Genomic DNA, 26,224 nt, shown 5'->3' with positions numbered 1-26,224 from the left:
CCCGGGGGCCGGGTGCATGGAGGACAAGGTGCTGGGAGAAGGAAGGGGGGTGTGGGTCCCGCGACGGGCCTCGTGGGCTTGGCTCCTCGAGGTTCGGCTTTGGGACAGAGCCCTGCAGGGGCGCTGAGAGGCCCAGGAAGGGATTGGGAGATGTACTGGACGGTGGAGGGGGCCTTCCTCCCGGGGTCCCGCCGAGAGGAAGGCTGGGCCAGAGGGACGTCCGGGGCAAGGCTGGGAGGAGCCGGCCGCACCTCTCCGGGGGATTTCTCGTTATGGAGGTGCGAGAGATTGTTGTAGGGGAAAATGTGGTCGAGGGGAAAGGAGGGAGGGAAGCACACTGCAAACCTGCGAGGCCAGCAGCACAGGCCGGTGGGGGTGTCCTATTCCGCTTACACCTCCCCCCTCCCCCAGTGGAAACACTATGTTTTTGTTTTATTGTTTTAAAATTTTCGGTGTTGGCTGATTGAAACTGTCGATGCGATGATACTGGTTCTTAGTGTCTCCTAGAGTAGACAGCAAGGGCGGGCGTCCCTTGGTGAGCACGCGTCTAGCCCAGGGCTTAAGGGCTCTTTACGCGAGTGTGCGAAGGGGGCCGGCAACTTCGTACCACAGCTGAATACTCTCAAGGCAGTTTGGAGGTGGTCCCTGTGGCAGAGGTGGAGTACAGTTGCAAAAACCTTTGGTGAGACTTCTGGGGATGCAGTTGTAGGTTAGCGTGACACCGGTTAGCCCCATGGTTCTTTCAACTTAGAAGGCTGTTTATCGAAAACACGCTGCTGGAACGTTTTTTGGGAAAATCAACATTGATGCGCTTAGGGTTGGGAGTGGATTAGGTTGAGAATAAAATTCCAGGGTTGGAAGGGACTTTAAAGGTCATTTATTTTTCTGTTTATCTGTTCTGGCCTTTACTGTTGGACTTGATGGAGCTTTATTATGGGGGAGATGGTATATGGCACAATGGAGGATGTCTGGGGCAGTTTAGAGTACTCTACTTGAATGGTGATATTACCACGTGGTACTGAAGATGACAGTATGTAGGAAAGATATTTGGGGGATTCCACTGGGGATTAGATGGGATAACACAATTCCAAGAATCACCCAGGGGCTCCAAACAGAAAAAGGTTGGGGAGGAACCTGTAAAATTTTGATGGAGAAGCAAAGTTAGCAGGAAGGACTGGGGGAGCTGGGAGCAGCAGGGGGTTTGGTGAGTCAGGTTAAAATAATCTGAAGAATTTAGGGGGACATGGCCATCTTGATTAAGTCATGAGGACATTAGATATCTTTTGATAGGGCAACTGAGGCAACTGCTCTTGGATGGATGTAGGGGATGAGAGGCACAGAGCCTTACTAAACATGACTTTCAGAGGACTGACCCTGTTACTAGCTTTGCAGCAAGGGTAGGTAGGTTCCTTTTAGTTGTGGCTCTGAGAAAACCAGGACTCGGTAGGCTATTGATGGAGGAGGGGGAGGGGACACTGATGTCTTGCTTCAGAAAGACTAGTTCTTTAGAATAGGCCAACAAGGAAGTGATGGCAAATCGATGGCATAGGGCAGAGGGCAGCTAAGGCCCTGGCAGGTTCTGCTGCTGGTGTCTGGATGAGACAGAGTGGAGGGGAGTTCCGTTAAGAAATGGTGGCTGCACCAAAGGCTCTTGTGTGGCTCTGGCTATTTTGATTTGCCAGGAAAGGGTGGGGAGAGGGAGGATCCCTTTCTTCCTCAGTGGCGTGACTTTCTTGGGAAGTAAAGGGGCTTCCTTCAGAGGTGTCTACTTTATTCATAATGCGGTCCGCTAAATAGAAAAAATATATATATTTAGTACAGGTGGCGGAGATCTCAACATGATTAGTCTGGACTGTGGATTATAGGGGCTTCTTTGAGAGAAACAAGTGTGGGAGAAGAGAACTTGAACACTAAAAAGAAGGAAAGCAAAAAGGAGAAGTCAGGAAGAGGGTTGGTTGGGCAGTGAAGGGGGAAGAAAGGTGATCATTACTGGTCCTATGTTAGGGCCAACTAAGGGAGACATCAAGCCTTGAAGTCTCCAGGATTAGGCCGGGCACAGTGGCTCATGCCTGTAATTCTAGCACTTTGGGAGGCCAAGATGGGAGGATCACTTGAAGCCAGGAGTTCAAGACCAGCGTGGACAACCTAGTGATACCCTGTCTCAACAAAAATAATTTTTAAATTAATCTCCCAGGCAATGCTTCCCAAAGTTAAGTTTGAAGAACCCTTAAGGCCCTTTATACTTTCATGCTAGAATCACTAAGGTTGGGATAAGAAAGAAGGACGATCTTGGGTAAAAGTAGGGTTGGGGAGAAACTGACATTTAGGGAGCATATTTACCTATAAGGAAATAGGTAGCTGAGAGATAGTATACAGGTTAAAAATGAAGAATGGGGCTGGGCACAATGGCTCACGCCTGTAATCCCAACACTTTGGGAGGCCAAGGTGGGAGGATTGCTTGAGCCCAGGAGTTTGAGACAAACCTGAGCAACAAAGCCAGATCTTGTCTGTACAAAAAACAAATACCCGGGCGTAGTGGCATGCACCTGTAATCCCAGCTACTCCAGAGGTGGAAGGCTGAGACTGAGCCCAGGAGGTTGAGGCTGCTGCAGTGAGCCATGGTCATGCCACTGCACTCCAGCCTGGGCGACAGAGTGAGACCCCGATACAAAAAGGAAAAAAAAAAAGCAGAGTGTGAGAGAAAATGAGAGGGATAAAGAGCCCAAGGAGGATGACATTTATTCAAATGTCTTTTGGAGCTCCTGTTGGGGAACAGAAAAGCTTGCCTTTGATAGCCACTGCTCTGGGAGGACCCAGGAATCAGAGGTTAGCTGGGATCCAGGCTTTACACGTCCAAGGATTAATTAGAAAATCTAGACTATAGTAAGGAGACTTAATGGGGAGAGGGGTTCAGTGTCCTAAATAGAAGGAGAAAGTAGGAATACACCAGTTTTTCCAGTATGCAGGTAGGAGGAATACTGGGTTTAAGGAGATGAGGGATGGGAATTCAAGTGAAATCAGATGAAAAATAGTGGCATGAGAGCCTTGGGCTGTAATCTGGAGGGTGCGGTTAGGGGCATGAAAGAGAGGCTCTCATCAGGGGTTGCACTGGAGTACCTCATTGATTCTGGGCTGAGCTAAGCTTAGGATGGAGCAGAACAGCCATGAAGAGTAGAGAGCTGTTCTCCAGGGCCAACCAGCATCTGAGAATCAGAGAGAAGAAATTCATGGTTAAATTTGGGTGGGAAAGTGAACACCTGAATGGAATGGAGAGAGGGCTGGGAAAACTGTTGGGGTAAAATAGACAGGGAAGGGGAAAAGCCACTGATTACATAGCTGGAAGGGAAGACCCTAGACCTTCCAGTTTTCAAAAAGAAAGCAAATGTCTTAATGCTGGAGTTTGGATTAGGTGTGAGTTCATGCTTGCCAGAATGTTTAGTGTCAGGATGGTCAAAGAGGGAGGTAATATCTACCTTTTGGCCGCTAGTACAGTATTTTATATAATCTCACATGTGAACTAGACTTAATTAATGCCAATTTTTGGTCATCCTTAGCCTCTCTTTCTAAGTTGTCCCCTTTCCCACTGTTTATAACTTAAAAGCAATCTTTTAGCATGAGAACTTTCTTTGGTGAACTGAAGTAGCATTCTGGCCAAGAGTAAAATTTAACTCTGTGCTTGTACCCCCATAACCCAAATACGCTGTTCTAGTCCCCCCTCCCTTTTTAAGCAGAAACCACCTTTTCCCCATAAAATATTGCAAATGGATCATTTTTTACAAAAGTAACTGCAAACTTCATGTCAAGGTCATATTTTCCCTGGTCAATGAATTGTGAATTTAAAGAGAGACGATTTATTCTTTGTTAAATGTGGTAATTTTCAGATTTATCCATCAGAGTATGTAAGGTAGGATACATCTTCATTTGGGTTTTAAGAGTCCATGAAGAATCAAAGAGTACTAAGGAGTCTGAAAGCTTTGTATTTGGGGCTTCTTTACCATCTGTATGCTAGGAAACAAAATCTAGTTACCTCATTACTAAGGTATGCCTAGAAATCATAGTGTTAGTGCCATTTAGGGGTACAGTTGAGTTTTCTTAAAATGCTGGTGTCCAGGGACAAGGAGAACAAGCAGATTTTCGTTTTTCCAGGTTCTGTGGAAAAGTGCACCATACATGATGATCCCGGGGTGAGTTGGTGCACTCTAGACCTGAATCCATGAGATGATTAGGCATCTTCTTATGATGAGGCTTTACTCAGTTTAACTGGTTGTACCACACCCAGGTTAGTACAGTGCAGTAGTTCTCAAACTTGAGCTTATCAGAATTACCTGGGGAGTTTTGGAGACATATAGCTTTAGGTTAGAGCCCTTGCTCTTCTGCTTCCTAGCTATGTGACAGGAAGCAAGTCACTTGAGTTTCTTGAGACTCAGTTTTCTTATCTATACAATGGAGATGATCATACCAACCTCAAAGGGCTGTATAGATTACACAAGATGATGTATATATAGTACCAGGCTGATAGTAGATGCTCAATAAACAGGATCTATTACTGTATTGTAATCTAATTTGTCTTGTTCATTTGTGTCCTATGATGTGATTACCTTTTATTTTATGTTATAGTAAACATGGTGGCAGTATGAAAACTATCTGGTTCCTGAGCACCCATGTTATGTCTTGATTTCTTGTCTTCTTTCTTCATATTCCTGCTATATTAGTACACATTTAGCATTTACAACGTGGTAGGAAGAAATAGCTTGACTCATCACTGCATCCACCTTTGAGGTGGAAGTGGCACCTTCTTTAACAATGGTGCTGTAACACTGCTCAGTATTTCAGGACAGAAATTAAAGAGTGTATATCCAGTTGAAACTTTAGGCGACATTTTGGGCCATGGATGACATTTCAAAAAACCATTGCTTTCTGAAAAGGGCTGCTGTATTTAATTATGACTGGTTAGGCTCTCCAGCTGTCTCTGACATCTGGAAATTCTACAAAAGCTGGTAGATAGAGCCTGGGTCTGGTATGGCTCTATGACAAGGATGTTCGTCAATGACAGAGTGGGAGAGAATAATACCTCACATAGCTCTGGATTCTCCAAGCCAAACTTCTGAGCAGAGAAAATTGGTGGCCTGTAAAATAGGTCTCCTCTCTGTAGCTGGAGTGGACTTTCATGCCAACTGTCATTTCTCTGTTAGCTATGCCAATATAAGGGGAGAGTAATGCCAGGCCAATCTAACAGTAGATTGATTAACAAATTAATAATTTCTGTTTGACTTTGGAAATGCATTATTATTCTTTACCTGCCCCCCTCCCCGGCAGGTTTACCTTCCTATTTATATTCTGTTTAGGCAAATATTAAAATGAGTTATTCCCTGAGCACGCATCTACTGACAGTGGCAGAAGGCAGTCCATAAGTCGGCTGGGTTTAAAAATTAGCTGTGGCTAAGCCACACTCAGATAATTGGAAGTTGATTTTATTGCTTTGCCTGGCTCCATTTTATTTTATTTCTGTGATTGTCTTTATCGTGGAAGTAAAGAAAGAAGAGAAAGTTTATGTGCGAACAAGGGACGTAAAAGGAATCCATAGACCCAGTGCTTTTTACATGGGATTGATAAGACATACTGAGGGTTTCAGTTTTTCTCAGTAGTTTAGCAAGTATTTATTGAACATACTTTGTGTGTCTCATATCATGTTAGACACTATTTGGAGGAGGCTATTAAAAGAAGTAGAAAATAGCTGGGCATGGTGGCAGGTGCCTGTAGTGCCAGCTACTTTGGAGGCTGAGACAGGAGGATCGCTTGAGACCAGGAGTGCGAGGCCGGCCTGGGCAGCACAGCAAGCACCCTCACCTCTAAAAAAATAAAAATAGCTGGGCTTGGTGGCTCAGCCTGTAATCCCGCGCCTTGGGAGGCTGAGGTGAGTGAATTGCCTGAGCCCGCGGGTTCGAGACCCGCCCGGGCAACTTGGTGAGACCTCATCTCTACAATAAATCAAAAAATTAGCCGGGTACGGTAGAGCCCGCCTGTAGTTCCAGCTACTTGGAAGTCTGAGGCGGAAGGATCGCTGGAGCCCAGCCGGTTGAGGCTGCAGTGGCCGGAGCGGCCACTGCACTCCAGTCTGGGCGACAGAGTAAGACTCCAACTCAAAAAATAAAAATAAAAGAAGTCTAAATATTCTTTCAAGTCTTGAGGAATGTATGGACTGGTAGCAGATTGAGTCAATCCTTAGAGTTTGAAACTCTTTGAGTTACTACTGTTTAGTAAAAGTTATATATAGCTATTCCTTTGATGAGTAATATATATAAAATTAGTTGAACCCATAGCTGGATCTGGTCTGGAGTGAGAGAATAGAAAAAAACGTAACTTGATAATGGTGTTTCTAAATATTAGTATATACAGTCCAGGAGCCCCCCCCAAAAAAGCAAGAGTTGGGTGAGGAGGAATCCCTCTTTAGTGAAAAAATCCATATCATGAATGTAATATACTGAAATAGAGATACCAGAGGGCCACTGTCACAGTCTATGGCAAGTAGGACACAGAAGCATCACAAAAGAAATTCAAGTCTCATATTACAATGATTCAACTTTGGAGTGTGAAAGACACGCTTAATATTTATATGGTTCTGCTGAAGACCAAGACTGAGGAAAAGCAGCTCTTGTTTTTGGTCTAGTAGAAATTAGAATTGCTCAAAAAATGACCCAGACTACTTAGGGTGACATCTTGAGGCGGCTTTGCACTTTGAAAAGGACTGATTAGCTTCACTATGATTGCTTATGTTTTTTTAGATATCTGTAACTTCTAGAAGTTGTGTAAAATCTTGTAGCTAGGACCTAGGCCTAGAAGAAAGCTTTGATGAGGCACTTTCCTTAAATAGAGTAAAATAATTTCCTTACAGCAGGAAATGGACATGAGTATTATTTGAATAATAGGAAAAAGTATCATGGCAGCAGGTAGAAAAGCAAAAGCAAATGCTGGTGGTATGAAAATGTAAGTAACAGATTACAGCTTTTGCTTGTGCCTGCTTCATTGTTGGAGTAGATTACCTTTGATCCTTTTAAGTGCTTTCATGTTATTCTCAATTTTTGATAGGGACTAGTAGTTTATTCCCATTTTGCAGGTGACGTGGTAAATGGCCATAGTGGGATGGACTGAGATGCTTGTGAAGTGGGGGCTGGGAGTGCTCTGGGAATGCTCTCCAAGGTTCCCTATCACAGTGTGGGCTATGAGCTCTAGAGTGTATCACTTTTCAAGGTGTTGCTTGATTAGATGGTTCTGAACAGATTTTGGATGGTCCCAAACATCAGCTCGCCCCTGAAAGATTGGGACTCAGCACTAGTGAGGAGATTGAGGAGTGTGGCATGGGTTTAGATGATAATGCTCACAGAGTAGCTCCAGGGAGATTGCAGGCCCTGGCAACTCAGTTGAGATGAATGTCCAGCCTCCTGAGGTGACTACTTTGAAGGTAACTACATTCATCTAAATGAGTAAACTCTCATATGTTTAACAGACAGCTAACATTCCTTTGTATCTAGTCTCATAAATGTTTATAGGTTAGGTTTTTATACATGGAGGTACCCATGGAGTCTATGAAGGTGTCATGCTGGAACTGTGCAAGCAAATACTTAACCTTCTCAGTAAACACTGGAATTAATGTATCTGGGAACAAGAACAATCCCATGGCCAGGTGTGGTGGCTCACGCCTGTAATCCCAGCACTTTGGGAGGCTAAGGCAGGAGGATTGCTTGAGCTCAGGAGTCAAGACCAGCCTAAGCAACATAGTGAGACCTTGTCTCTACAAAAAAAAAAAAAATTAGCTGGGCGTAGTGGCAAGTATCTATAGTCCCAGCTGCTTGGGAGGCTGAGGCAGAAGGATCGCTTGAGTCTGGGAGGTTGAGGCAGTGGTGAGTCATGATCAAACCACTGCATTCCAGCCTCTGGTTGGATTGAGACTCTGGTTTTAAAAAATTGAGACTCTGGTTTTAAAAAATTATATATATTTATACGTAAGACCAATCCCTTGGGGTAGACACCAGTAGAAATATTTGGGATAGGGAGGAAAAAAAAAAAACCCAGGGGAAGTAGAAAGTGCTAGAATAGATTTGGTCAGGCACAAGGTTGGGATGAGCAGCACAAAGGACCCTTCTTCCTCCTTTAAATTTCCTGGCAGATTATTTCCAGTTGAATTTGTGTGTGGTGGTAGAGGAGCCTACTTTGCATGAAGTAAAAGTGATTGGGGTGCGTCTTTGGGATACTTGAGTTTCAGGGAATGATATTTAGTTAATGGTAGGGAAAGGAGAGGGGATACAGATACTGTGGGAGAACCTGAGGAGAATTTTTTAAATACCCTTATATGGGAAAACATTAAAATAGAACAGTTTAACTTGGAGAACTTCTTCATCGAGGGTAGGGGTTGAGTATGTAATGAAGTAAGGAAAACAGGTTGTTAGTCTCCTGTCGAATGCATATCGTGGAAGGAGGCAGAGAAACCAGGAGGGTAAGATCTGTGGTAGAAGTTCCATATCTAAGGCCAGGTAAAGTCATCCTTGCTGGGTATGTGTGTACTTTCTCATGGAAAGCAATGAGAAGTTTTGACTTCTCTCTAAAGGCACTCTGGCGACTGGGTGGAAGTCATGGCCTTTCCCCTTTAACCCTGGGATCTCAGTGTCAGTGGTCTCTTGGTTCTCCTTAGGGTATCTTAGATGCTGTTTTTCCCAAAATGGGATAATGGGGTGGCGTCTGCTTTGCTTCTGTGAAGTTTGCTTCTGTCTTATGGGAGCTTTACCAAGAGCTCTGGGTTAATATTGGAGCAGTAGATCCCAAAGTTGGTTTTCTTTACTCATTAGTCATCACTGACCCAACCCTCTACTGGCCACGCTTTATCCTCTTGAGGACAGATTCAGGGCCAGACTTCAAGAATATTTTCCAGTTCTTGGCCAGGCATGGTGGCTGAAGCCTGTAATCCCAGCACTTTGGAGGCTGAGGCAAGAGGATTGCCTGAGCCCACAGATTCAAGACCAGCCTGGGCAACATGGTGAGACCTCGTCTCTACAATAAATAGATAAAAAATAGCCAGGTGTGGTAGCGTACGCCTGTAATTCCAGCTACTTGGAAGGCTGAGGCGGAAGGATAACCGAAGTCCAGCAGGTTGACGCTGCGGTGGCCGTGAGCATGCCACTGCACTCCAGCCTGGGCAACAGAGTGAGACTCCAATTCAAAAAAAGAAAAAAATATATTTTCCGCTTCTTTCATTTTTTTAATAGTCATAATTGCTTCCAGGTCACCAGGCAATATGAACCAAAAGGAGCCTGGGGGAATGCTACCAGATTTAGTTTAACTGAGACCTTCTTAATCTTGGGTTCCTAGTTAACTGTCTTGATGGTAGGGTCCAACCATGACTAAGTGGGCAGGTTTCACACTACGTGTAGGTCTAGTTGTGTTCTATACATTTCCAGCTCTGAGTGTTCTGCCCTTAAGAGACCTTTGGCCACAAAGGGAACTACATGATCCTAGATCATTTGTCAGCTGGATGAACACCCTATCTGATCATTTTCAAGGTTAAAAAACTTTTAAAACAGTGTCTACCTCAGTCAAAACCATTTGTCAGATAGATGCTCTATTGCCTCCTTTAATGTCCTTCCCTTCCTCATATGCATGATGACAACCATGCTTTTTCTTGTAATTATTGTGAAATCTGCTTGTTTTGGCATCTTCATTTCAAAACAAAACAAAGAATTCTATGCCATCTGTAAACTCTGCTTTGAGATTTTAGTGCAGTCCGCCCCCCATTACTAAGTCCCCTGACCCCGACTTGGGCTACATGAGTATACTTCGATGTTGTTCTTCCCCTTTTGAGAACATATTCTCTTTAAACTTTTCTAAAATGTCTGTCTTCAGTGCTTCCCCAACAGTGTTTCAGTTTGGCCCACGATGGTGAAATATTTCAGGTTCCCCTATTTCATTTTTTCCCTTTTGAGTGTTATATGTGATGGGCTTCTCTTTTAGGCCTGCCACACCTGCCCTTGGCTTCGTGTGTGTGTGTGTGTGTGTGTGTGTGTGTGTGTGTGTGTGTGTGTGTGTGTGTTTTCCTCTCAGTTTTTTTTTCAAGATCTCCGCATCATTATGGTTTCTCTCCCACTACCTGCTCGCCCTCAGCTTAGCTGCTATTTTCACCATTTTAAAGTTATTGCTCTCCTATTAGTCCATTTTGTTTTCGGTTTCCCCTGTTCCAGAGTGTGGTGATTGCATCTGACTACCTGCTCTGTGCTTCACACTTGTCGGATTAATTTCCTCGGCTCTTGGTCAGTTCTTCTACTCCTGTAAGCATGTGCCTTCTAGATTGGAAAGTTTCATTTTTTTTTTTCTTTTCAGCCATGCTCATGGCTTTGGGTTGGTGGAGCATGTGTTCTCCTTTGTCCTCAGCATAAGTTGGATATGTCTTTTGAGTTTTTCCTCCCAAGTGGGGATAGCTCACAGTGGTTCCACTGCCTTCTAGGCAGTGATCAGCATTTGATTCTTGGGCCATATGCAGCTGTTCATTTCTTGACAATTACATGGTTGTGACTTCTGGAAAAATCCTTGGAGGTATTTCATATCCTTGTGCCTGTGCTTCCTGGGTCATTTGGGATTACCAGATTTCTTCCAAGTTCCTTTTTGGAACTTCACCTTTTTTTTTTTTTTTTTTTTGAGTTGGAGTCTCACTCTGTCACCCAGACTGGAGTGCAGTGGCCGCTCCCGGCCACCACAGCCTCAACCTGCTGGGCTCCGATGATCCTTCTGCCTCAGCCTTCCAAGTAGCTGGAACTACAGGCACGTGCTACCACGCCCGGCTCATTTTGATTTATTGTACAGATGACGTCTTGCCAAGTTGCCCAGGCGGGTCTCGAACCCATGGGCTCAGGCAATCTACTCACCTCAGCTTCCCAAAGGCGCAGGATTACAGGCTGAGCCACCAAGCCCGGCTGGAACTTCACCTTTGATGTGATAGTGAGAGAGAGAGAAAACATGAGTACGAGTGCCCTGAGTGGAAGCAAGCCAGCACACAAGCGTGTGCTCCAGCGGAACCTACCAAGTGTGGCATGTCTTTCTTTTTCCTTTTTGCTCTCCTGAGTAGTTTATGCTTGAGTGGTTACTAATTTGATTGAACATAATATAACAAAACAAAACCCTAGGCCTACTGAATCAGAATCTCTGGGGCCAAGACCTATGACTGTGTATTTCGAACATGCTCTTCAGTGATCCTGGTCTGGGAAACATTGGTTTACATTGACCATCCTGACTCCTCCCTTCCTATGTGGGCATTGGTGCCGTCAGGAACCCGTTCCCTAGTACCGCTTTGGAAGTACCCTTTGCATTCTCTCTGGCTTGGGCGGACCAATCTTCCCTTCTAGTGTAGACCATTTAGCTCAGTGTCCTCCTGTCTGTGTTTCTACCCCTTCCCTCCCCTCATCCACAAGGCTGCTGTTAATTAGCAGCAGATAGGAAGTGGTTCTCCTCTGACAAAATCATGACGTTAAGATTGGGAGGCAAAGATTTAAGTGATGCTCTATCTTCAGGATCTTATGAAAATGGTGGTGCCAGGTAGTCATAAAATGTGTATTGTATAGTAATTATTTTGGTTTTAACTTAGTTTTCTTTTTTGTTTTGTTTTCTTTCTGACAGGATCTCACTCTGTCACCCAGGCTTGAGTGCAGTGGTGTGATCATAACTCACTGTAGCCCGGAACGCCTAGGTTCTAGCGATCCTTCCACCTCAGCCTTCCGAGTAGCTGGGATTACAGGCACACACCACCATGCCTGGCTAATTTAAAAAAAAAAATTGTAGAGATGGGATCTCACTATGTTGCTCAGACTGGTCTCAAACTCTTGGCCTCAAGCCATCCTCCTTCCTCAGCCTCCCAAAGCACTGGATTATTGGTGTGAACTATCGTGCCTGACCCATTTGTTTTTTGTTTTTTGTTTTTTTTTATCTAAAAGCTCTTTTTTGGTGAAGGGGGGTTGGAGTCTCACTCCTTCGCCCAGGCTGGAGTGCAATGGCATGCTCATGGCCACCCCAGCATTGACCTGCTGGGCTCCAGCAATCCTTGTGCCTCAGCCTTCCAAGTAGCCAGAACTACAGGTGAGCGCTACCATGCCCAGCTAATTTTCTGATTTATTGTAGAGAAGAGGTTTTACCATGTTGCTCAGGCTGGTCTCGAACCTGCGGCCTCAGGCAATCCTCTTGCCTCAGCCCCCCAGAGTGCTGGGATTACAAGTTTGAGCCACCATGCTCGGCCAAAAAACTCTTTAGGTGATGTTTGATATGTTGTTCTGTTTCCAAATGCTAGCATTCCCCCTCTGATTTCTGTCCTGTACCCTGCAAATCCTCTCTAAACATAACAAAAATAAGCCTAAGAGTGAAAATCCATGACTACTGACTTCTGTCTGCTACCTGTAGATATTTAGGTAGCAACTAAAACTTGAACTTTGTGTTGAAATGCATCTTATAGCAAGAATGACTCTGTCCCTTGCCCAAGTCCGCTAATGCTTCGTAGAGAGAAAAGATGAAAAAAGTACCTGGTGTATCAGCCAATAGGCTGAGCTGTTGTTTCTTAACCTGAGGATATTCCAAGGTACTCTAAGAAACAGTCAAAACTTCATTAATCAGGATGTTCAGGGAATGGGGTGTTTGTTAAAAATCTGTCCAAAATTATGCTAACCCACATAAGTGTCTTAATAAAGTTAAAAGATAATTTTCAGGAAAAGGTAAAAAATCATGACTTTCATACAGATATAAAAATGAACATGTGTTAAAGATTTTATTTTACTCATTAATCAACAAGGGAAGCAGACAGATGTTATGGCCGGCTCAAAGAAAAAGTCAAAAAGCACAAATTTATATGGAGTAAAGGAATTGAATTGCAAATGGAGGCAAAACTGGTTTTTCCACAGTGAATAGGGAAGTCAGTCCAAACTTTATGGGACAAGACAGACTTTGCATATCCATTAGTTACCAGCAATTTACAGAGGTGCAAAATAGCTCAAAGACAATGAACTGGGCTAAAATCAGGCAGCCTGGAAGGGTGTGCTATAGACAGTACATTATTTTTTCTTTGTGGGAGCACACTTTTTTTTTTTATAGTAAGCAAGCATGGTAGATGCCTTTTTGAGGGGGTTGATTTTGCTTCTTGAGATTTCTCAAGAAGTTCATTACCTCTGTTCTCAACCAGAATTCAGTTCCATATAACATGCATTTACTGAGTACCTACTATATGTAAGGTGTTACCAAGAAACCAGATACAAAAAAAGGGCCCTATTTCTTTCTTTTCTTTTCTTTTCTTTTTCGAGTCAGTCTCATTCTGTTGCTGGGGTGCAGTGGCATGTTCATAGCCCACTGCAGCCTTGACCTCCTGGGCTCTGGCGAGCCTTCTGCCTCAGCCTCCTGAGTAGTTGGGACTACAGGTATGCACCACCATGCCTGGCTAATTTTTTTTATTTAGAGGGGAAGTCGCGCTGTGTTGCCCAAGCTGGTCTCGAATCCCTGGGCTCAAGCAATCCTCTCAAAAGGGTCCTATTTCTTACCTTAAGTAACTGATTGTCTGAGGGGGGGAGACAGACATGTCACGCCCCCAGCTAACCACACTATGGAGGGAAATAAGGACCAGAGAGGAAGGGTTGACTAATCAGGGACTGGGGGGAATGACATGATGACATTTAAGCTAGGCCTTGAGGGAGGGCAGGGAGAGGAAGAGGGGGATGGGGAGAGGCCATTTCAGGGTGAGAAAGCAACAGAGTCCTGAAACTGGATGTTCTGTTTAGGAAGGGTCAGCAGCTGAGGGTGGCAAGGGTGGCAGGGAAATGGCAAGATGTGGCAGAAGAGGAGGCTGGAAAGGAGATTTGAAGCCAGGTCATGAGGGCCCTGAAGTCTGTGCTGAGAAATTCAGGCTTGATGCTAAAGGCCAAGGAAAGCTATTGAAAGCTTTTGAGGAGGGAGGGGGTGACATGATTGAACTGGCGCTTTAGAAGATAATTGATTGTAGAATCAGGAGATTGGAGGCACAGGGGGCAGTTAAGAGGCTATTGTAATATTCTGGGTGAGAGCTGATGAGGGCCTGCACTAGGGTAGTGGCAACGGGTACAAGGCAAGGATGGAGATGGCATTATTAAGCCTTGATTCCTGATTGGATATGGGCTGCGGGGGGCAGAAGGAGTTGAAGACGACAAGGCAGAAATTTCCAGGCTAGGGGACAGTAATGCTACTAACTGAGATAGGAAACAGGCTACGTGCTGGGCATGGGGGGTGGGCAGTGGGTTTATGGGAACAGATAATGAGTATGGCTTGAGACACATTGAGTTTGAGGGGCTTGGTGGACATCCAATTAACAGCAAGTTGCTGGCAGCTGGAAATTCTAGTCTGAGCCTAAGGAGAGAGGTCAGGGCTAGAGATACAGATTTGGGAGCCGTCAGCACACCAAGGGGTGAGTTGAAACAGTGGGAGCTCATGAGCTGAGAGAATAGGGGGGGCAAGGCTGACAATGCACACAGAGGGAGAGATGGGGTGAGAGGAGCCCAAGAAAGCTAGGAAAGGCAGAAGAGGAGGAAAAGAGTGACACAGGGAAACAGGAGACAGAGGTGAGGGAGATTGAAGGCCAAAGAGTAGAGGGATGGGGAGGCATGGGGAGGAAGAAAAAGAAGGAGGGGGAGAGGGAGGACGGACTGAAGGGGAGACTGAAAGAAATGAGCAAGGTGAGTATGAGGAGAGTGTGGGAAGGGGGAGAAAGGTGGAGGATAGAGGACTGAGAGAGAGAAACGAAAGAGAAGAGAGACAGGAAAAGGAAGGGGGAAGGGAAAGGCTAGGATGAGGAATAGAGTGGAACAGGAGAGTGAAGGAGAAAGGGGAAGGTAGGAGGGGTAAGGGGAAGAAATGGGAGGGGGTAGCATAGAGAAAGAGAGACAGAGTAAGGGGACGGCCAGACCTCAGCAAATGCCCAGGTCTCTGGGTGGGTAGTGGGAGAAAGGAATCCCGGAGAAGCCAGCAGGCACTGGGTGAGGAAAGCCAGGAGGGAAAAGTATATAGAGAGATAAGGGTGAGGGTGGCAGTATCCCACTCTGTATAGATAGGGAGTAGGATGGGGCTCAGGAAGGGAATGGTTGTTTACCTCTCTGCTGTCCTCTGTTACCGCCTCCGTCCTTCCCTTCCCCCTTCCCTCCCTTCCTTCTTTCCTCCCTTCCTCCACACTGGCCTCTGGGTCTTCTTTGATCTTAGCCGGCAGCCCCCTGCCTTAGGGCCTTTGCACACTTGGCCCCAGCCTGGAATGTTCGTCCTGCAGGTACCCACATGGCTTGCTCTTTCACCTCCTTCCAGTTGTTTATGTGTCTCTCAGCCAGGCCTACCCTGATCACCTATTTCACACAGTAGCCATTTCTGCTCACCCTTCCACCGCCTAGACCGACTGTTCCCATATTCCTTAGCCTGCGTTGTATCACCTTTTAACTTGCTGTGACATAGAATAACCTAGCATGTTTATTGTCCATCTTGTCCCTCTAGAATGTAAATTCCACACAGGCGGGGATTTTGGTCTGTTTTGTTCATCGTTGAATCCTTAGTACCTAGGATAGTGCTGGCTCATAGTAAGAGCTCAATACAAATTGTGTTGGATGTAGACAATCTCTGAAAATTGACAAAAAGGTAAATGAAAGAAATCCCTGATGTATCTACATTTTACTATGATTTACTTCTTTGGGAAGTGGAGGGCAGCATAAAATTCTGATCACTGTAGGGTTCTGTTCAGTTGAACTTTGATGAATAAGGATTTAGCTAATAAGCTAACTCAAGAGTTTAAGGGTCTCAGGACAAGCTCATTGGATAAAACTCTTTTTCTTGATGCCTCATTTTCTCTAGAAGACAAATTGTGCCCTGCTTGTCAACAGTGGGAGCTGGACATTGACTGGTGAAGGGTGTAGTAGGTCATAGGGATGGCAGACTAATAGGAAGGGACAAGGACAGAAATGTGTGGTGCCTGGTGGAACACTGTTTTCTGTTTGCTTGTTGGTGGTCAGGGTACAAGGAGTATCCCACCTGATTTGAAAGCTTTAAACCAGGTTAGATGTATGCATCCTGTCCAACTTGAAGTCAGAATAGAGTATTTTTGAAGGGCTTATAAAGAAAGCACATATCTCCTCTGGAGAGCTTAAATTGGCTACGTCACTCAAATACTTCAGTACCCACGGATTAGTGAGTACACAAGAAAAAGATCCCCAGTAGTCTTTCAGGGTACTGTTCATTTATGAGTAGGACTCTAATTGTAGTTGGTTAGGCTAAATGTGTGTAGAAAAGCATAGTCATCTCATTTGTCTGAAATACATTGAATTTCCTCAAACACCCAAGCATATCTGTCTCTCTCTCTCTCTTTTTTTTTTTTTTTTTAGTTGACACACTCACTGCCACCCGAGCATCAACCTGCTGGCCTCCAGCGATCCTTCCACCTCGGTCTTCCATGTAGCTACCATGCCCGGCTAACATATCTGTCTTTTAAGTTCATTTGAAAATCGCTCCAGGTGATTGGCAGTGTCCTCATCTCTATCCTGAAAAAATCTTGGAAAGTTGGTGCTCCCTCTTCCGTATTTGGACCTTAATTTTCCCTAGCAGGCTGGCTTGTGAGCGAGACTGCTTTAACATTTTGATGCTATAATTACCTTTATTGAAGCATTGCTGTGTAAAAAGTGGTTGAAGCAGCTGTCCCTCTTACGAGTTTTGATTTTTTGGGGATTCTTTTTTCCCAGGGGGAGTGGCCACAGCAGGTCCTATTTGGTGGTGAGTGGCTGTCATGATCTCTACAGCACCGCTCTACAGCGGCGTGCACAACTGGACCAGTTCTGACCGGATTCGCATGTGTGGCATCAACGAGGAGAGGTGAGGAGGCTGGGATGGTGGCTGTTACTGGCCTCCAGTGAGCAGTATCTGGTCACCGGAGGGGTAGTCACATGCAGAAAGTTCTGGGGAGGGACCCTGGGAAGGAGACTCTTGGTTGTTACTAAGTTTTCTCCAGATGGGATGGGGATGGGGCTAAGTGGGTGGCCTGTTCTGCCATACTGTCCCTGTTCAGATGAAGGTGAGAAGGCCAAAAGGTGGCCTTTTGCCAGCTAGTGCTTGTCTGCTCATTAAGATGTGTCACACTGTGGAGTAAGGGGATCCTCAGGCCAGCAGGTCGATGGCAATTTTTTATTTGCTGCATTACAGTTTGGTTCTCAAGGATATGTGTAAGATATTTTCGGTCGATCTAGGCCTGGAAGAAAGGTTTCTTTACTCAGCTTTATACTGGGAACTGGTAGTGGGCATTCTGGTGGTCAGTAGTTTCCTGCCTTACAAGGCTAATTCCGATTCCAAGTGAGATCCTTATGAAGTATCAAAGGAAGAATGAGACCACCTATCATGGTTGTAAATGTATTTTCCTTTGAGTATGAGGTATCTCCTCAGGTACTTACTAAGAGATGATTGAGGGAAAGGGAGGGTGGTGTGAAGTGTTCATTGGCGGGATATGTTGATCTAGTGGTAAGTAGTTGAGACTTTGATGCAGAGATCTGGACTAGAGCCTTCAAAAAATCTTGCTGTCCATTCTAAATCTCTGCCAAGAAAGGAGCAGGAAGAGGGCTAGAAATCTGATTTTTTCTTTGTCCAAACCTTTCTTGGGATGCTAGATGTCCATGCCTCGTAGTTAAGATGACCTTTTTTCTTTTTCTTCAGTTGGAGTCTCTCTCTATTGCCCAAGCTGGAGCGCAGTGGCATGCTCGTGGCTACCACAGCCTCTACCTGCTGGGCTCAGGCGATCCTTCCACCTCAGCCTTCCAACTAGCTGGGACCACAGGCATGTACCATCACACCAAGCTAATTTTTTTTTTGGTAGAGACAAAGTCTCACTCTGTCGCCCAGGCTGGAGTGCAGCTCACAGCCACCGCAGCTTTGACCTGCTAGGCTCAGGCGATCCTTCCACCTCAGCTTTCCAACTAGCTGGAGCTACAGGAGTGTGCCACCACACCTGGCTAATTTTTGGATTTAGTGTAGAGATGAGTTCTTGCCAAGTTGCCCAGGCTCAAACCCGTGGACTCAGGCAATCCTCTTGTCTCTGCCTCCCAAAGTGCTGGGATTACAGGTATGAGCCACTGCGCCTGGCTAAAATGACCTTCTAAGTGTTGTCACTTCTGATCTCATCTACCTTTTATTATTGCCTTTTTGCTGCAGTCTAGGCCACACTACTGCTGATTTTCAAAATGTGATCTCCCTTTATTTATTTATTTATTTATTTATTTATTTTTGAGTTGGAGTCTCACTCTGTCGCCCAGACTGGAGTGCAGTGGCCGCTCCCGGCCACCGCAGCCTCGACCTGCTGGGCTCCGGCAATCCTTCCGCCTCAGCCTTCCAAGTAGCTGGAACTACAGGAGTGCGCTACCACGCCCAGCTTATTTTTTGATTAATTGTAGAGATGAGATCTTGCCAAGTTGCCCAGGCGGGTCTTGAACCCGTGGGCTCAGGCAATCCACTCACCTCAGCCTCCCAAAGGCGCGAGATTACAGGCTGAGCCACCGAGCCCGGCTGATCGCCCTTTATTTAAAAACCATCTTCCCCAGGCCTTCACAAGTTGTAGAACTTAGAAATGTGGGGTATAAAGCTGCACCTGGGGGCTAGTTGTTGAGGTAGTGTCTAGAAGCCCTCTCAGCTTGGCAGCCTCAGTTGAGGGCTGTAGAACTGAGAGCATGGGCTTGCTGCTGGCCACAGGTGGCCGGCTCTAGGCAAACCTTCAGCTACAGCGGTCTGCTTGTTTGCGTGCTTACTTACCTTCTAGGATTAATTCATTCCTTCATTCGACAAACGTTTATTCAACACAATGAGAGCAAAGCTATAGTCATGGTACATGGTGGTGAGTGCTCTAGAGTGATATGTACAGGTTCTGAGGGAGTCTAGATGCAAGAATGATACACTTCCTAGGGGAATAAGGGAAGGCGTCCCAGAGGCAGTGTCATTTGAGCCTGGGCTTGAGGGATGAGTAGGAGTTTGTAGTGAAAGCTGGTATTTCCCTGGGACAGTAAGAAAGCATGGTGTGTTTGCAGAAGGCCCTGACTGGAATGAAGGTGGTCTTGGGGTGCAATGGGATTTAAGCCAGGGAAAGTTTGCAAAGGCTGGAAGGTAAAGAGCCTGTTGTTTGCTGGGGAGTATATTTCTCTTGCAAGTAGTCTGGGCCCAACAGGAACTGAAAAAGGGTCCAGTTTGACAGTGGTACTTACCCTTAATAATTAGGAAATGGCCCTGAGAGGTCGTGGCCGTTTCTGGTTTAAGTTCAACAAAGTCTTGAGCATAACAGCCCTGTGTTCCTCTCTGGTGGGAAGAAACAACAGGATTGATTTTCAGCCTTGATTGAAGCCTGCTTTGACTCCTGTTCCCTCCTGTCCCTGCCCCCACCCCCTGCACCCTCATAACTTTGCATGGTTGACCCAGCTCTCCTGGACCCCCTCCTCTGCAAGTTATTCCTGTCCCAGGCTCTTCTCTCAATGGAGCAATTTAATGTTTGCTTAGCTCTGCACACCCCCTTCTCAGAGGATTTGAAACGTGGCTGTACGACATTTTCCCAGCGCCTTAGGGGCTGGCACTCAGGCGTGGGTATGGCTGGAGTCACCAGGACTGCTGTTGCTGGGCCTGGCTCTGCGGTTCTCTGGTGGCTGCCTTTGAGGGCAGAGTTTCTGCTTTCAATGTGATTTGAGGCAGGGTGGGAGTCCGGCAAGGGGAGCAAGTAGGCAACTCGCTCCCTTCTGTATGGTCAGGAGAGGAAAGAATGTAAATAAATAGCGCCTTTCCATGTGAGGATGGTGAGAGGGGGCACTGCTGCCTGCTTCCCCTCGTGTCCTCCCCCGAAAACCATCCCTGGCAAGTCTAGTCGGGACACGCTTCTCCCAGGCCAAGGTTGGGTACAGGCCTTGCTTTTCTGGTCTCTCGGGAGTTGATATGAAAGTGTGTTCTCCCTTTCCTTCAAGCCCTCCCTTCTTCTCCTTCCTCAAGACCCCCCTTCCCCCCACTGCATTTAAAGCCCTTGCCTCTCTTTACAGTCATTTCTGTTTGTCACCAACAGTCATTTCCAGCAGTGGAACCCTCCCACCTCTGCCAGCCTAGCTGCCTTTTAAAGGGAACAAGCCTTTCCCCCTCGGTTAGCCCCTTCTGGAGCCCTGAAAAGCTGGGGAGAGGCCCGTGGTGATTCCCTTTGCCTTTTTTGCTTCTCTAGCCCCAGGTACATTTTTGGAGTCCCTGTCTCAGTGGGAGGGAGGGAGGGAGTTAAGTAGGGCCCTCCTTCTTGTTGGGGTTGGCTCTGGCACTGACTGCCCTTTCGCTAGGGTAACTGGTGAGGTGGGAGCTGGCTTCTTCTGGGGCTGTTTTCAGGAGCTCGGGGTGAGGCTCCGAAGAATGGGGGGCAACTCCTAGTGCAGTGTATTTCCCCAGGGGTATGCAGAACCGTCCTGTGCTTTGCCTGCCCAGGAAATACACCACAGAGTCTATGTCAGGGCTTTATTTTTTATTTGTATTTATTTATCTTTTCTTTCAACACTTTCTCATTGGAAAAGGGGCTTTATTTTTTAACCCAAACCACTTCCTCGTCCATTTCCACCTATGCCTCCTGCCCCAGTAGTGTCTTCCCTCGGGTAAGGGGCAGTAGTTCTTGCTGTACTTAAATTACCAGACTTCTAGTGGGCAACTTCACTCTCCCAGTCTGATACCCGCTCCCCTTTTTGGTCAGGATGTACCATTTTCTAAGATTGCTACCCGAAATTTGGAGAAGACTTTTTGAGCAGGTGGGGATGAAGCTGAGTTTTCTTCCTTTGAGACCCTGCTCTCTGGCTTTGAGCCCTTTTCTCTGGTGTATACCGACCTGAATTTGGGGTCTGGGACCTTGTAGGGCCCCATTTGGGATGGAAGAGAATGTAGTGGTGCTGGGAGACTGAAGGAGGGACTGGGGGCTGGCAGGGGATGGGATGTAGGTAAAGGCAGAAGGAGAGTAGAAGGCAGGGCGTTGACTGGAACTCTGGAAAAGGGAGGAATATCTCCTGGAGGAAAAGCAGTGTCCTTAAGGCGTCTCTCAGCACCAGTGACTTGGTGGCCTCCAAGTGGTATCATTACCAGTGTCAATAAATACTTGTCAGCTCTAAGCAAGCTCATCAGGTGGACAGGTGACGATTCCAATTTAGACTAGCCCTGGAAGCACAATGGGGGTTGTTTGTTTTAGAAAAGGATTACCCATATGGCACTTTCAGCCAGCTTCCCGTATAGACTTAAATAAGATCACATTTAAAATAAAAATGATTTCTGCCTGCCTTTTGCGGCCGTCAGTGGCTCACATCTCTCTCCCCTTTGAGCAGTGCCTGGTACATCCTGGATGGTCACCCTGATGAGTAAGCTCTGAGGAAAAGATGAAGGTGCTGGGGTGTCTTCCACACTCCTGGCGAAAACAGGACAGGCAGCCCAAAGAGGGGAGTCAAGTCAGACTGGGCTCCTTGGCTTGCAAAGCTAGGTGTGAAGGCTCTACTTTGCAACCTGGACCCCCCAGTTCCTTGTGTCACACCCCTGCCACGCCAGCAAGGGAAATGACACAGGAAGGTTTTATGGGTATCCATCCAAGCAGGCAGGGAGCATTCTGGGGAAGGTGGCAGTGGCTCAAAAGCTGGGCCTCATGTCCCTTCCCTGATTGTCTTTCATTCCAGAAGAGCACCTCTTTCTGATGAGGAGTCCACGACAGGCGACTGCCAGCACTTTGGATCTCAGGAGTTTTGTGTCAGCAGCAGTTTTTCCAAGGTAAGGGGCTATGTGGAGCCACATGCTGCCCGCCAAAGAGTGGAGCTGAGTTGCCCAGGAGATGTGCACAGTCTGCCATCCCAAGAAGCAGGGCAGGAAGGGTCAGGGTATCTCCCAGGAGTTGGTGTCGGTGGCACAAAGTTTGGCTGCCTGCCCTTTGCTTCTTCCGAGACCTGGTTGGTCAAGTTGCAGAGAAGACCAGCAGTTGCCTCTCAGAGGCCTCAGGATACTTGCACCATCCATAGGGAGCTAGCTAAGATATGTGTGCTATTCTGTCCTTGTAGGTGGAGCTCACGGCAGTTGGAAGTGGCGGCAATGCCCGGGGGGCAGACCCAGATGGCAGTACAACAGAAAAACTTGGGCACAAATCAGAAGACAAGCCTGACAACCCCCAGCCAAAAATGGACTATGCTGGAAATGTGGCAGAGGCTGAGGGCCTTTTGGTGCCACTGAGCAGCCCAGAAGACACACTCAAGCTTCCTGTTCCTGACAGCGCCGAGGCTGGTAACAGCAGGGCCGACTGCCCCTGGACTCCCCTCAACCCCCAAATGAGCAAACAGGTAGACTGCTCTCCAGCCGGGGGAAAGGCTTTGGACTCGCGGCACAGTGTCGGGGAGAAGAATACTTTCATTTTGGCAACTCTGGGAACTGGAGTCCCCGTGGAGGGGACCCTGCCTCTGGTTACTACTAACTTCAATCCGCTGCCGGCCCCCATCTGTCCTCCTGCTCCTGGTTCAGCCTCTGTCCCCCCATCTGTTCCAGATCCATTCCAAGTTCCCCTCTCTGTCCCTGCCCCAGTGCCCCACTCTGGGCTTGTTCCTGTCCAGGTTGCCACTTCGGTTCCAGCTCCTTCCCCTCCCTTAGCACCGGTCCCAGCTCTGGCTTCAGCACCGCCATCGGTGCCCACACTCATCTCTGATTCGAACCCCCTTTCCGTTTCAGCCTCAGTCTTGGTGCCTGTGCCAGCTTCTGCTCCCCCCTCGGGCCCAGTTCCCCTGTCAGCCCCAGCACCTGCCCCCATCTCGGTCCCAGTTTCAGCTCCTCCCTTGGCTTTGATCCAGGCTCCCGTGCCCCCTTCAGCTCCGACCTTGGTCCTTGCTCCTGTCCCCACCCCAGTTCTGGCTCCCATGCCAGCATCCACGCCTCCTGCAGCTCCTGCCCCTCCATCTGTGCCCATGCCTACCCCGACCCCATCTTCTGGTCCTCCTCCTACCCCCACCCTCATCCCTGCCTTTGCTCCGACGCCGGTGCCTGCACCCACCCCAGCTCCGATCTTCACGCCAGCCCCCACACCCATGCCTGCTGCCACACCCACTGCCATTCCAACCTCTGCACCCATCCCGGCCTCCTTCAGTTTGAGTCGAGTGTGTTTTCCTGCAGCTCAGGCATCAGCTATGCAAAAAGTGCCCCTGTCCTTCCAGCCAGGGACAGTGCTGACCCCGAGCCAGCCACTGGTATATATTCCACCTCCGAGCTGTGGGCAGCCACTCAGTGTGGCCACACTACCAACCACCCTGGGGGTCTCCTCCACTCTTACGCTCCCTGTCCTGCCATCCTACCTTCAGGACAGGTGTCTCCCGGGCGTGTTGGCCTCCCCAGAGCTCCGGTCGTACCCATATGCATTTTCTGTGGCCCGGCCTCTGACTTCGGATTCCAAGCTGGTTTCTCTGGAGGTGAACAGGCTCCCCTGCACTTCCCCCTCTGGCAGCACCACCACCCAGCCTGTGCCCGATGGGGTCTCCGGGCCTTTGGCAGATACCTCCCTCGTCACTGCTTCTGCCAAGGTGCTTCCAACTCCACAGCCTTTGCTGCCAGCTCCCAGTGGGAGCTCAGCCCCACCGCACCCTGCCAAGATGCCAGGTGGCACTGAGCAGCAAACAGAAGGGACTTCCGTTACCTTCTCTCCCCTCAAGTCACCACCACAGCTGGAGCGAGAGATGGCATCTCCACCGGAGTGCAGCGAGATGCCCCTCGACCTCTCCTCCAAGTCCAACCGTCAGAAGCTTCCATTGCCGAACCAGCGCAAGACGCCACCCATGCCCGTGTTGACCCCTGTGCACACCAGCAGCAAGGCCCTCCTCTCCACAGTCCTGTCTAGGTCTCAACGCCCGACCCAGGCTGCCAGCAGCAACGTTACCTCCTGTCTGGGCTCCACTTCCTCGCCCTTTGTCATCTTTCCCGAGATTGTGAGGAACGGGGACCCGAGCACCTGGGTGAAAAACTCGACTGCACTGATCAGCACCATTCCTGGCACCTATGTAGGAGTGGCCAACCCAGTGCCTGCATCCCTGCTGCTGAACAAAGACCCCAACCTGGGCCTCAACCGTGACCCCCGCCATCTCCCCAAGCAGGAGCCCATCTCCATCATCGATCAAGGAGAGCCTAAGAGCACTGGTATCACGTGTGGCAAGAAGGGCAATCAGACTGGTGCTGAGGGACAGCCAAGCACAGTCAAACGCTGTACCCCAGCCCGCATTGCCCCTGGGCTGCCAGGGTGCCAAACCAAGGAGCTGTCTTTGTGGAAACCCACAGGGCCGGCAAATATTTATCCACGGTGTTCAGTCAATGGGAAACCCACCAGCACCCAGGTCCTGCCTGTTGGCTGGTCACCTTACCACCAAGCATCTCTGCTTTCCATTGGTATTTCCAGCACTGGGCAGCTGACCCCCAGTCAGGGGGTACCCGTCAGGCCCACCAGCGTTGTTTCTGAGTTTTCTGGTGTGCCATCTCTTGGCTCCAGTGATGCCATGCACGGACTTCCCGAGGGGCAGCCACGGCCTGGGGGTCCCTTTGCTCCAGAACAGGACACTGTCACAAAGAACAAAACCTGCCGGATTGCTGCCAAGCCTTATGAAGAACAAGTCAACCCTGTCCTCCTGACCCTCAGCCCTCAGACAGGGACCCTGGCACTGTCTGTTCAGCCTAGCAGTGGGGACATTAGAGTGAATTCGGGCCCTGAGGAGTCAGAGAGCCACCTCTGCTCTGACAGTACTCCTAAGATGGAAGGCCCCCAGGGGGCTTGTGGCCTGAAGCTGGCTGGAGACATGAAGCCTAAGAACCAAGTTCTGGCCACCTATATGTCCCCTGAGCTGGTCTTGGCCACCCCCCAGAACCTGCGTAAGATGCCTGAGCTGCCTTTGCTACCTCATGACAGCCACCCCAAGGAACTTATCTTGGACGTGGTTCCGAGCAGCAAGAGGGGCTCTAACACGGAGCTTTCACAGCTTGGGAGCCAGGTGGATCTGGGGCGGGTGAAAATGGAGAAGGTGGATGGTGACGTGGTTTTCAACTTAGCCACCTGCATCCGGGCGGATGGCCTACCAGCAGTTCCTCAGAGGGGCCAGGCCGAAGTTCGGGGCAAGGCCGGGCAGGCTCGTGTGAAACAGGAAAGCGTAGGGGTCTTTGCTTGCAAGAACAAGTGGCAGCCAGATGATGGGACCGAATGTCTGCCGCTCAAGAAGATGAAGTGTGGCAAAGAGAAGGAAGGAGAAGGGCAGCAGCCACAAACCAAGGCCATCCCTCGGAGTTCCCACAGACCCAAGGTGAGTTCTGGGCTAAGGTCTAAGGCAGGGCTGAGACACTGTCTACCTCGCACTGCAGATGACGCCTCTCGTGACCCCCCCCCCTTCGGCACAGTGTTCTTGAGTAGCTGTGTAAACGGAACTGAGTGGAAGGCTTTTGTAAAGTGAATAATGACCTGCTGTCCCCTTTGTAAGTCACATTTTCCATATACGGTGTTTTAGCATGGAGAGAAACTGGCTTGCATTTTGTAGGATGTGGGAAATGATTCCGTCCCTGGAACTAGAAAAGCCATTGTCCCAGATGAGCTTGGAAAGTGGAAGAAGGTATTGGTGAGGCAAATCAATTAATAACAGACTCTTCCCTGAATAACCATTCTTCCTTTTCCTCTACTGAGATGATCACTGGCCTTGAGAACTTGGGGATCGGTGAGTGTTGGAGCCTTTAACAGGGTCGGTCCTTGTACCACCATAGGGGTGCTGCTTAGGATTTGCTTGGAATCCTGTAGGGTCAGAGCCAATTGGCTTCCAGGCTAATCCACCAGTTTCCTACCCCCTTGAATGCTTAAGGTGGCAGCTTTGGGTTTTGGCCCATTGGGGATTTGGTGTTCACAGCAGGTAGGCATCTGGGTCTTGGTTCTTTTTACTTTTTTAGAGACAGGGTCTCACTGTCACTCAGGCTAGAGTGCAGTAGTGTGATCACAGCTCACTATAACCTTGAACTCCTGGGCTAAAGTGATCCTCCTGCCTCAGCCTCCCAAGTAGCTGGGGCTACAGGTGTGAGGCACTGTGCCTGGCTAATTTTTTTTTTTGAGTTGGAGTCTCACTCTGTCGCCCAGACTGGAGTGCAGTGGCCGCTCCTGGCCACCGCAGCTTCGACCTGCTGGGCTCCGGCGATCCTTCCG

At 48.1% G+C, this 26,224-nt stretch overlaps 1 protein-coding gene across 1 annotated transcript in view; it reads left to right on the top strand.

Moving 5' to 3' along the window:
* Positions 1-26,224, top strand: part of BCORL1 (BCL6 corepressor like 1) — a gene marked incomplete at its 3' end in the record, with an annotated part of 51,146 nt that overhangs the window by 1,896 nt on the left and 23,026 nt on the right. The window contains exons 2-4 of the mRNA XM_021711041.1: positions 16,755-16,884; positions 21,711-21,801; positions 22,086-25,343. Coding sequence (XP_021566716.1) covers positions 16,799-16,884; positions 21,711-21,801; positions 22,086-25,343 — 3,435 coding nt within the window. The remainder of the gene's footprint in view (positions 1-16,754; positions 16,885-21,710; positions 21,802-22,085; positions 25,344-26,224) is intronic.

Source organism: Carlito syrichta, unplaced genomic scaffold (genome assembly GCF_000164805.1).
Source record: "Carlito syrichta isolate Samal-C Ts95f unplaced genomic scaffold, Tarsius_syrichta-2.0.1 Scaffold301828, whole genome shotgun sequence".
NCBI lineage: Eukaryota > Metazoa > Chordata > Mammalia > Primates > Tarsiidae > Carlito > Carlito syrichta.
This window is presented reverse-complemented; position numbering and strand designations above follow the sequence as displayed.